The sequence below is a fragment of the Bemisia tabaci genome, chromosome 9 (assembly GCF_918797505.1).
Source record: "Bemisia tabaci chromosome 9, PGI_BMITA_v3".
NCBI classification, from domain to species: Eukaryota; Metazoa; Arthropoda; class Insecta; order Hemiptera; family Aleyrodidae; genus Bemisia; species Bemisia tabaci.
Window position 1 is genome coordinate 1,800,917 of NC_092801.1, and position 12,788 is coordinate 1,813,704.

At 35.6% G+C, this 12,788-nt stretch overlaps 1 protein-coding gene across 1 annotated transcript in view; it reads left to right on the forward strand.

Annotated features, from left to right (window-relative positions):
• LOC109038238 (cubilin) overlaps positions 1 to 12,788 on the forward strand; it is a 76,849-nt gene that overhangs the window by 47,904 nt on the left and 16,157 nt on the right. Inside the window, exons 32-40 of the mRNA XM_072304547.1 lie at positions 976 to 1,169; positions 2,373 to 2,733; positions 3,920 to 4,002; positions 4,899 to 5,093; positions 5,370 to 5,589; positions 6,269 to 6,456; positions 8,109 to 8,276; positions 9,651 to 9,816; positions 11,337 to 11,540. Coding sequence (XP_072160648.1) covers positions 976 to 1,169; positions 2,373 to 2,733; positions 3,920 to 4,002; positions 4,899 to 5,093; positions 5,370 to 5,589; positions 6,269 to 6,456; positions 8,109 to 8,276; positions 9,651 to 9,816; positions 11,337 to 11,540 — 1,779 coding nt within the window. The remainder of the gene's footprint in view (positions 1 to 975; positions 1,170 to 2,372; positions 2,734 to 3,919; positions 4,003 to 4,898; positions 5,094 to 5,369; positions 5,590 to 6,268; positions 6,457 to 8,108; positions 8,277 to 9,650; positions 9,817 to 11,336; positions 11,541 to 12,788) is intronic.

Sequence of the window (12,788 nt, forward strand, 5' to 3'; positions counted from 1 at the left end):
CTCTGTAAGAAAGGAATTGTTTGGTCCACTTCCTTCCTTAATTTCAGTAACGCTCATGTGACGAAAATTTCTTTTAAATGAAAATCGTTTGGTCCGTTGCTGATTCATTACAGAGAAAGAGTACTGCATGTTTATAAATCCTATTTTTGTGTATCGGGTGTTTTACTTTTAAGTTTTTTGCTAAGAGTTAGTGTACCATCACAATCACAACCTAACCATGTTAAGTCAATCATAATTGAATTGTTCATCCTCATAAAGACTCAAGCCTCAAAAATGAGAATTCAAGAATATTAGTGAAAACTATTGCAATCGACCTGTTCTAAATTACGGAGGTCAGAAAATTGAATGTGGGAGAATATTGCAGTTTAAAATTGGATCATAGTTGTCACAGAAATACTCCTATAGTTTGCAGGGAAAAAGAAGGAACAAACAAATTGACACTTGAGCCTTTTTGAGAATGAACAGAATTATTTCAGCATATTTTCCCCACTTAAAGTCAAATATTTAGTATTTCAGCCGTAATGCACACAAAATTTTCATTTACTCCTTCTTTATATAAAATACGATGATGACTTACTGACTGCTGATTACATTACTGGTGATCCTTTACATTATAAGTGCAAAAATTTAGGCACTAAAATCTCAAAAACAGGAAACCTTTGGCTTGAAAGAACAAACATGTATCCCCCTCATTCTTAAAAATTCTAAATAACAGCATGAGGGATTCAAGTCGGATCCAATCATCATATATGTATAGCACTTTGGCACTTGAGTCTTTTTGAGCATGACTGGACTTTCCGATGTTTTTCAGGCCCTAAAAATCAGTCTGTCTATATGCCACTTTGCTACAAGACGCATCTATGCCATTGTAATACTGCATTACAAAAAACTTTATTTTCGATTTTTTAATGCTAAAGTCTTTTTGATAATGACCTGTTCAGTTGTACCTTTTCATGCAGTATGATTTTCTCGCAGATTGTGATCAGACGCTCACCGTCCCATTTGGCAATGTTTCTTCACCGAACTATCCACTGAAACCGGACAGATTGTATCATTGCACATGGCGGATTGAGGCTCCGAAAGGTCGCCGGGTCACTGCGACCATTGTGAGAGCAAATTTCGTTTCTCCAGATTCAGCTTCAAAATCATCATCGGCTGAACGGCTTAAGGTAATGGCATTTCAATGGTGAAATTCATCCTATCAGATTTACGATTTTTAAAAGAGGTCATCATTCTTTTGCAAAATTCCGTGCAGTTTTTTATGCAAGAACATGTTCTGATAATTTGGTACAATAATGTCAAGTAGTATGATTTAAAATAATTTAATATGAACGAGAATTTCGAAGACAGGAATCTGTTACTGTAATTTTGTGGTTTTACTATTGAAACCCATCCCTGTTCTAACACTGTCGAAGAATGCTGCCAGCCTAATTTTATTTGAGTGATTCAGTCGGAAAATGGGATCACTTCTGTTTCATAAGTATCCCTCTCCGTTTAGACCATATTGATCGATTGTTATGATAAAACTTCATGAAGACTTTCATGATGATCAAAGATAATTTTTTTCCCTGTAAGGCAAGAAAAGTCTCTCTGTATTGCTCTGCCGCTGAAAGTGATGGAGTAATCCTATGGGTTGCTGAGAATGTTTAATTGATTGTTTTGTTTTTGAAAGCAGGAAAAAATGAGGAGAAGAAAAAGATAAGGAAAAGTCTCAATCTTTCTGACTGAGTAGCTATGAACACCACCATAATATCCCGATTTTCTGTCGCTTAATTGGTTAATTTGTTTGCCACTGTCATGTCATATCCAACTCTCTTAGTTTAAGACAAACAAAGAGCGGAGAATGATTACAAAAGAGGTACAGGAGCTGATGCAGGAAGTCTAGCGACTAGGAAAACTGGGAAAATTAAGGAGATAAAATTGGTCTGAGAGAGTCAATGGGAGAAAACTCGTAACCAGGAGTTGCAAACTTTTGTCCAAGATTTGCGATTTTTTACACAGTTTCACAGCACTTTGATACTGAGCCCTCCAGTGCTCCATCCTGTTCTGTACTGAATTTTTCTCTTTGAAATTTTAAGTTTTATTAATTTTCACCGATGCTTTGCACTGAGCTCTGTTTATTTTTGCACTTCCAATCTTCCCAATTTTTCCAATTTGGTAAATAAGGTTGGGAAGAATCAGTGACAATCAGGGAGAAGAAAAATCCAAGGGTCAGGAAAGACACAGAAAGTCAGAAAAAGGAAAGACAATTTTGCTAAACATGTCGTGATGGGGATTATTTGTTAATTTCGTTATTTTTAAGTCTTTTTTTGTTCATTTTAGAATACAGAATACAGTTTCAGGAAAATATTTCTCTTTTTTTCCACTTTCAGTTTTATAATGATAATTTCTACAGCAGTCGAATCACAACATTAACTGGGCCAATCGCATTTGGGACGAAAATTGAATCCTCGGCCAATTACATGCTTATTTCATATGTGACAAACAGTAAGGCTAACTTCAACAGAGGATTCATGCTCAACTTCACGACTACGGAGGAAGCGCTCTGTGGCGGACCTTTGGAAGCTGCTGGCACGGTATCATCGCCCAACACAAATGGCTCCGTCTTCTGTATATGGGAAAAGACAAAGGAAGACAAAAACACCACTTTTGTCTTAGATGTAGCTGGCGTACTGGCGCCGGTGAATAGAACTCAGTGCTTCACTTACAATGCGCTTTCAATTTTTGGTGATTGTAAGTTGGTTCTGTCCTTAATTTTTCCTCCAGATGGTCCTCACACTAAGACAAGCCACACACTAAAAGGACATGATGTTTTGCACTACAAGATATAGTTTAATTTCTAAAAAAATTAAAACTGGTTTTAAACCTTAGTAGGCCACTATTTCCTACTCTTCTCTTGTAATCTTTTTGTAGATCAAGTAAGAAAATTATGTGTTTTCGACAGCCTCTCATTTTTCAACTGCACTATGCAACTTGGTTGAGCGAGACGAGAACAAATACCAAAAATTAAAGAAAGAACCAGAACTGTTTTGGGGGCAGCTCTATCTTGTTTCTTTTCTATGAGTAAAACATGGGAGAATTGTCAGGAGAACAAACGAGATACATTCTTATCTCTACTATACTTTATCTTCCCCCGCTCAAAGGATTGTACCTTAGTTGCGCTGTTTCAAAATTTCTTACAAGCATTTCATTTTTTTTGGCACTTGTGAAAAAGGACCCTAACATTTACAGACACATTGTGAGACGGTTCTCAGATAAAAAAATAGTGTTTTCAGAAATACTGAAACAGTGTAGACAAGGTACACTCCTTCATGCGGAGACGATAAATCCTCATCTTTCAAGGATTTTTCAACTGTATGATCAGCAAAAAAGTATGGTTCACCAAAACTTCATTTTCTCTCCAGCATTCCTCTTGGCCTAATATTTGTTTCAGGGAAAAAAGAATGTATGTTCATTCTAACAAAGCCAAGAGAGAGATGCTCTGAAGAGTTGTCATTTATTTTAATCCTTTAAATTGGATGAATTTTCCACAACAACCGTGCATCTTGATATCGATGGCCAAAGTACAAAACCACGTATCTCTATAGCAGTGTTTCATTTCTGCCAATATTTTAATTTTTGGAAGAGTAAACAAGTTAACTACATAGTTCAAAATATACAGAATCTCCTAACAAAGACGAAAAATCAAGGAAAATTTCAAGAAAATATGTAGACTAGTTTCCCAAGAAAAATTAAAGTATGATAGGAAGTCTGCTACGTCGCAACGGGAGGTACATATGTCGTTTTGCACTATGTCTTTCAATATGTGAAGAATTTATTGCAGACAGACTTATTTTGTGTATGAATGATGCCAACTTCATATAGACTAATGTTCAGTGAGTAGCTCTATGTTACTAATGTGGGTATTTATTATTTTCAGCTGGAAAAATATTGAAGAGATTTTGTTCCAATGAACCAACCAGTGCTACAGTGCGGGTTCCTTTTCCGCAAGTTAAAATCAAGGTAATGAACTCAGAAGTTAGATTTTTTTATTTCCGTGTTTTTCAACGTTGAATTAATATTTTTAGAAGCATAAAATCTATGTGAATTGTCTGATAAGCACGGAAAAAATTAAATTGCTGATTTAACAATTCAATTGTTAAAAAAAGTGACTGCGATGTTTCAATGTAGATTTAAAAACAAAAAAATGCTACTTTAACCACCATTGTAAGCTAATTTAACTACGGGGATGGTTAAAGTAGCATTTTTGTGTTGTAAAATCTACATTGAAACATTGCAATCACTTTTTCTAGCAATTGAATTGTTAAATCAGCAATTTAATTTTTTCCGTAAGGGATTCTGATGGTCGTAAAAACTTGGAAAGTCAGGGAATCTACGGCAATCTGAGCAAGTCAGAAAGTTCTCAGAAAAAAACCAGGGAATTTTGCCAGCAATACGTCGGTTCAGCAACTTCAATGGGCACCATTTGAAAGTACTTGAATAACTACCAAGTCCCTTTTTTCTTAATTTGAATCTCTTGAAGTGAAGATTTTTCCTGTAGCTCAGCAAAAGTTAGTGTGATTAAAAGAAAAAATTATAATAGGAAGTTTTGATTACAAGTCAAAGAATTCAGAAATTTTGAAGTCGGGGAAAAGCAAAAAAAAGTCAGCAAAGTCATGGAATTGGAGAATGAAGAAATTATGGAAACCTTGTTTAAAATTTCTCGACCTGTAGATACCTTGTGTCTCTTAAAGGCCATCCATAAATTACTCTAACTGACATAAAAATGGTGACTGGGAAGTTTCTACACTTAACCAAAGAGTGCTTGGTTGTAATATTTTTCACAAAAGTGATTCATATAAATCGACGAAAATTTGCTTTGAGCAACTGTTGTCATTGGGGTTGTTCTTGGATTTCAGTCGATAACCTCAGAGAAGGATTGGTGGTCAACGTCCACTCTGGTGCCTGTTAATTTCACCATCTCGTTTCGAACGACGAATTGCGGAGGAGTGGTCAAAGACGTAAACCAAATCATCACAAGCCCAAATGCTCCAGATCCATATGATGGTCAGTCGGACTGTGCTTGGTACCTGGATTATGGGAATTACGCTAAGGTACATTTTGTTTTGAATCATGCCATTTCATATGTTTTTTAATTCATCCTCTCAAAGTCCCTACAAAAAAATTCAATCAAATTCAAATTCAAATTTCACTATTCAAAAATCATGTAACAGCTTTAATAAATTCAATTACGGCAATCAGAACATGGTTAAATCTCAATGGAAAACAAATATTCATCCCAGATTCATTAATCATCGATTAGATTTTTATAAGATGATTTTTAAAAAAATTAAAGACAAAAATTAGTAATCATTTGCCGAATGTTCCAGCTTACAGTAGAGTCAGTAGATCTAGAACCTGACTGTAAAATCAACTTCTTGCGCATATACAATGGACGCTCAACGGAGGACCCACTCCAGAAAGAATATTGCGGCCCGATTACAAACGAGGTCCTCATCATTCACCCTTCTACGTTTATTGAATTCCACAGCTCATCCAACAAAAACAGCAGGAAAGGTTTTCGTCTCCGTGCCTCACCCACCAACACTGGTAAATCTTTTAAGTTAAAAAGTTCAAGTATTTTTTTGCATAGCGTTTTGGGGGATGATTTTTTACGAAGGCTGTTTGGTGTTATATTTTTTTTGTCTTTTCAAGAATTTTCTCCCAAAATTTGTGCACACATTTTAAATAATAATTTCTTGATGTAATGAAATTTTAATATAAATCTTAAGAAGTTGTAATCAAGAGACTTAATTTTCTAGTTTTATAGTTATAAATTTTTACGAAGCAGCCTGAGACAATGGTAACAGGAGAAAAACAAGGGGGGATAAACGGGAAACAAGGCTAAAATACAACAGTAAAACATTCAAGATGTTTCAACCCAAAACTGAGTCATTTTCAGTCAGAAAGTAAATTAAAAATTAAAAAATATCGATGAAAAAACCTGAGATTACATGTTCGTGGCCAAGATTCAAGAAAAACAATCATTGGGTTTTTCTTAAATCTTGCAATGTAGTTGGTCCTCTTTTGCATGAATCCATTGATATGATTTTGATAGAAATACGATGTAAAATCAAAGCTGAGGTAACATAGAAGTATTTGCTGCTATCAAACTTGTGACATAAATTGTATTGAGGTAATCCAGGGTCGATTCACATCTTTATCTTTTTGACTAATCACTGCGTAATTATTTTTACTCGCTTAATAAGTTGGATTTTTTTTCCTGTAGGTCCATGCAGCGGACTGCTGGTTGGGGAAAACGGCGTAGTAACATCACCAAACTATCCAAACATGTACCCGAGTTTAACCAGTTGTATTTGGACGATTAATGTCCCTCCGGGTTACCGGGTCAATCTTAAATTCACAGATAGATTTTACTTGGAAGAAAGTGACAACTGCACCAAAGATTTTATCATGGTGTGTATTTTTCACCTTTAAAACTCATTTAAGTTGTTATCCCAACAGTTGGACGTATTTATGCTAAAAGGAACTATGCGCAAGTGGAAAGATGGGGTGTGCTCAAGGAAGCTGGATAAGAAACAATGTGGTCAATGGATATAGTTCCTTTTGAGAAAATGGGAAAGCGGGATTTTCAATTAAATCAAAAGGAACTGAACACTAACTTGTGAGCCGTGGGCATGTGACAAGAGCCTTGTGGACAGGGCTCGTAAGTTAAAGCCAAGCAAGAGTGAAAACGGGGACGGCTTTGTTGCCGCTGACATTACTGGTGCTTTCTTATGGCAACCCCTAACGAGCACACCCCATCCTCCCACTTGCACATAGTTCCATTTAGCATAAATACGTCCAGTCATTCTTTCGTGCCCTCTAAGATTTAAAGGTAGAGTGCAATAGGATGTCTCAAACATAAAATGTGATTATCTCTTTAGAGTACGTACACTTTAAGAAGAGGTAATCCTATCTTAACCCTTTTATTACAAAAAAAAAGTGTGTAGGTAGCTCTCCGATTGGTCTGCAAGTTTAAGACTTTCATAATAGCTCCTCTGTTCGTAATTTAGGATGAAGGTAATTTCAGGGTTGCCAGCGACCGGGAAAACCGGGAAAAGTCAGGGAAAAAAAAATCAACCGGGAAAAGTCAGGGAAAGTCAGGGAATTTCGGTGTTGGTCAGGGATTTTTCTGATTTTTCGTGGAATTAGGCGCGGGTGGTCTCGGGCTGGCGTTGCGGGATTTTCATGCTCATTTTCACTTTAACAGACTGCGTCAGACTACTTAAAAGTCAGGGAAAAATATTGGAAAGTTAGGGAAAAGTCAGGGAATGGAAAAAAATAATTTGGCTGGCAACCCTGTAAGTTACAAGATACATAGCAACAGAGTTCTAGACGTGCTAAGGATTTTCTCATATCCAACTTCTGAAATAAGTTCTGAATAACTTTGATGACTATTTTTGCGGAGACTTACACTTTTCCTGTGTGGATCATTCCCAAGTAACATTTATTACAGTTTACGAGAAAATTGTAATTTTATTTTGTCGCAATACAATTGTAATTTTGTTCAAAGAAAATTGCAATTCAAGTATGATCTTATCGTAATTTCTCTAGCTTCTGACCATTGGCCATTGTAATAGAATTGCTAAATCTTTAATTGATCCTCTGTTTTTAGACCATAAAGAAATGTTTTTTTTCTTCTTTTTTTTTAAAAAAAAAACAACAATCTTGCAAACATATCGTAATAATTTTACAATAGTATTTCAATATAATGCAGTATCTCAGTTACAATATGCTACCTCAATACTACCTACAAAACAATCAAAGAGGGGCACAGACATGGCAAAACTTAGCCTTCACCTGTACTCAATATTTTTTAATTTTAATTAAACTTTTCCCATCAACTTATAGCGGAGATTTTACCGACACAGATTTAGATTCCCAACGTAAGCAATTCATTTTTTTTTTTCACTGTTACTACCATTCACATAGAAAATACTCTTTCCTGATGTTTCTTTTCAAAGTGGATATGTGTATCCTTTTATACATCTAATGTTGTCATCAATAACAGTCTCTGTCTTGTGTAATATTGAAGAAAAGAATTTTATGTTGTCACTTCAACGTAGGTTTACAATCACAGTGAAAAAGATGAAGATCAAACAGCATTCGAAGGTGGGAGTCCGCCTCGGTCGAAGTTCTGCGGTCGAAACCATCCACCAAGTTTCACCTCAATGTACCGCCGAATGACTCTTAGGTTCCAGTCAGATTCAGACAAGGCCGGTGAAGGCTTTAAGGTAATTCTCTTCTCTTCCGTTCCAAACAAAAAATCAAGGTTTTCAATTCAAGGCACAAAACAACCAACTGAAATTTGAATATTATTCATTGAGTTCAGCAATCAATTGGACTTAATTCTGCCAAACGGAACTATGTGCATTACGACAAGAGCCCTGTTATGCATATATTCCTATGGGTCGCAGGGCTCATGTCTTAATGCACATCGTTCCGTTTGGCAGAAATATGTCCAATTGTGGAACTACAAAATCAATTACTTAAGTTCCTCAGTTTGTGAATTTTATTGTGTGGAAGGATGATTAATTACCTTTATTTTAGAAAGTTGCAAATTGTTCCCAGTTGTTTTCAAAGAGAAAAAAAGAGCAGCAATTTGAATTGCAGGCCAAGTGCCACCCCCTACTTTTATGAGTCGTCTCTGATTGGCTCATCTACCTTGGTGCCCACTTTCTGGGGCCCTTATGGAAAGTAACATGCAGTTCGTTTTTCATCAAAAATATCTCAAAAATAAGGAGCAATTTATACGTTGGAGATTTTAGATATTAACTCTCCAGATTTCTCTGAAGAGATTGATCAGTAATACAAGACACTTTTTCCTCAAAAACACCGTACAGGTTGACCTGGAATTTTGTTTTTTCAACCGGAAATATGACACTTGGTGTCATGAAAAAACAAAATTCCAGGTAGAACGATCTTTGTTATTAAGAAAAAAGTGTCATGTAATACCCATTAACCTCTTCGGAAAAATCTGAAGAGTTGAATCCTGAAATCTCTGATGTGTAAAGTTTTCCTTCTTTTCGAGATATTATCAATGAAAAATGAACCCTGTGTTGTTTTCCATTAGGGCCCTAGAAAATAGGCACCAGGCGGATCAGCCAATCAGAGACGACTTTTAAAAGTAGGGGTTGCCACTCGGCTCGCAATTGGAATTGCTGCTCTTGGTAACTTTAAGAATATTCTCTAAAATTGCGAAGCAAAAATCGCCAATAATATTTATTCTGGGGAAGCAAAAGTTGGAGTTAAAATTTAGAAACCAAACAATTGAAATATGCACATGTTTCTGTAGTACTAAGGAAGCACCTTTTTTTGTAGGTAGTAGAGACTCAAAAGTCTAAGAGGAAGATTTTTTCCAGCTTCAACCTTTCTTCATGGCCTCTAAGATCATTTTTTAAATTTTAAAAAAATTGTTTCAGAAACTTATAGAAAGACCTCAAAAGTCCTTAATTTTGCTTTTGAGAATCTTTCCGGAATAATGTTCTTAATTCCAGCTACAAAAACCTGCAGCTAAAGCACTGTCACTTTCCTCCTGTCGACCAAATATCAAACTCTTAACAAACAATTATTTAGATGCCACTATTTAAGCTTCTTGGAACTTTCAGGCTGAATGGCAAGCAGTCTGCGGAGGAGTTTTCACGGCCCAGGCCGGCACAATTGTCTCACCGAACTATCCTGATAACTACAATCCCATGGCCAACTGCAATTACACTATTTTTGCACCTGGCAAAAAAATCTCCCTTGAGTTTTTGAAGTTTGATTTAGAAGTAGGTAAGTCACGTTAAAATTACATTTCTCACCGATAAGGTGGGAATACCCTTTTTTTGTCTGATCAATCATAATATTCTCTATGTGCTTCATGCAAATCTTTCGACATGAATAGACAATGAAAACAATCAATTTTTCCATCATGAGTGAAAAATGTTCGCTGAAAATTTCGAGTATCAAGAATTCTGTCTCAATATTTTTGAGTAGTTTAAAATTACTTGAATGCTCCTGTGAAATTTGACTACATCATTCTTTTTTTGACAAGCTACATTTTTGATCTCACAGTAACTTATTTCGCAAATTTTTGGGATCAAATAGGATTTACAATACCAACTGGCGTAAATCTGAAACAAAATTCCCTCAGGTGGAAGTTTTTATTAATAATTCAGTTTTTCAATTGTTGCCCCAAAAGCAGCAAAAATTTATTATTAGTCTTTGACTCCCTGTCAGCTGTTTTTTTCGCAATTTTGGTTTAAGTCCAATCTCATTTCGAGAAGCGTAAAACTTTGCTTAGTGCTGAAGTGACTTTAACCTTTTCACCTTTTCATAGACGAGTCTTTTACAAACATTTTTACCCAAAGATGTTCAATATTGTCTAACCTACCTGGAGTTAAAACGTTTGAAATGTCAAGTTCAAAAGACTTAGCTGTGAGCAAAAGGAATTTATGCAAAATGTATTTTTACACTTTTTGGCACAAGAATCTCAAATATAATTCTTCAAAGTACTAGAGCACATTTTCTGTCATAAACGTAAAAACTGAAGTTTTGACCCAACTAGATAAACACCACTATCCTTAATAATTTCATTTGAGAGCTTTTCTCTCCGGAACAATCTCATTTGTCTACAAAGAGATAGTTTAATATTGAATGAAAAGCTTTTTATCGTAATGGAGCAATTTTCTCATAGGCTATGCGCAACATCATTTACCACACCAAAGTGACAAACGTAGGATTTAACATAGCCAACATCTAATAAAATATAAGTGCAACAAAATCAAAGCCAAAATCTAATGCAACATCGAACAAGGAGTCTGACGCATGAAAAAAGAACCGATACAGTAAAAAAGCACAGATTTTGAAAGGTTGGTATTGAAGTACGGAAAAGGTACGGAAAGTAGAGATTTTTGTGATAAATGAAATAAAAGAGCCGATGAGCTATGCAATATTTATACATAGTTAATCTCATCCCGTCTTTTCTCAAGCAAAATCTCAGCTTGATGCTGCGTAATTTAATTAATTTCTCTAACATCTCCACTTTTTGAATCCGAATTCATCCTACCTTTGTTAAAATCTGTCAGAGTTCAAAATGGGTATTGGGTAAAGACAAAGTGAGGAAAGAGCAATGAAAAAGCAAGGATTTCTGGAAAGGTCTGAGAAAAGGAATTATGGGAAGCATGCTAATGAAAAAAGCTAATGAAAGTGCTCGGATTTAAGATGATAATGTACCTATCAATATAAACCCTGTTAAACTGGGCCGTCTCTATTCATTTCATTAATTTATTGGAAGTAATGTTTTTCAACAGCTGGTCCGAGCGGCTGTTCCTATCACAACGTGACGCTCCACGGATTCGAGTCCTCCTGGTCCCGTCAGTTAAGCGTGCGAGAGGTCTACTGCGGACACACGCTCCCGCCAAAACAGGAGTTCAAGTCCATCGTGTCACTTGTTCTGCAATCTGATGACTACGTCCAAAATAATCTCGGCTTTGTCGTAAAGTATCACGTATTAGGTAAACAAATCTTTTATCAATAGTGCAAAAAAATATCCTCGTTTAATATCAATATCGTTGTTCCCCTCACAAAAGAATGTAACTATATTTCATTGTTGCCAAATTCCCCTACACAAATTCAATTTCTATTAGGAGAATCTTTGGAATTTCTAATTGAAAATTTTACCGAGTTTTCCTTTGATCTTATGCAAGTATCACGAAATTTCCGGACGAAAATTGCATATTCTTGTCAAAAATTGTTCGTTTGAGAAACGACGATATGCGTATCTAATAAGCACAGTTCATGGATTATATGCGTATCTAATAAGCACAGTTCATGGATTATATGTAGTGGCATATTGCTCAACAAGTATGTCTTGAGTGTATGACTCACCTATTACTATCTTAGAAAGCTGCTGCACAGAGTGTTTACAGGTCTGAAAAACCTGAAACAAGGAATTGTAAGGAAATTTTATCTTTTGAGGCATATGAAGGAAAAGTCAGGAAATTTTATGAAATAGATTGGAAATTGGAAATATCTTGAAACTTGAGATCTGAAAAAAAAATCATCGCTGTCCTCACAGCCTAACTGAGTCTGGTTCAGTGCTCAGTGCTCAGAGTTACTTCCTCAATAGTGGATAGAGGAATCATTTTCAATGAGCTGACATTTTAGTTATTTTAATTATTGATGCCTGAGGAAAAAAGGTTCACATGTATCTTTCATGAGCAGTGAAATTAACGCAAAAACGTTTCCATTTTCAGTTCTACGTGTGTAAATTTTTTATGTGAAAAGTAAGGGAGTTTTGATTATTTTTAATAAGGCAAACCTAAATAATTCGGGACACGTTTGCCTGCCAAGTCTGTAGACACCCTGGTTTCAGCTGTATCAAAAGTTTTTTCAGGAACATCAAAAATTTGAAAACAGTCACACAAGAGGAGGACAACTCAGAGGGGAATTTTGCTTTTTGCAACTTATCTTTAAATCTCTCCCGTTTCTCTTTGTTTTTCAAGCATGATTTTTCAAGATCTAAACTATACAGTCCTTTACAACTTAATAGAGCCAAGCAAAACAGTCACATATACATTGCACTACTTCAGAATATCATCTCATATTTAAATGTTTTGGAAAGAAACCAACCCCACTCGCAAATTGTTGCAATTTTCTTCAATAACTTTCCTGACACCCATCACCCATCCAGTAAATCGAGGTTTTGAAACTTCCTCTACGAATAAACCAAAATTATTAGTTCCTGACTACAAAATGCAGTC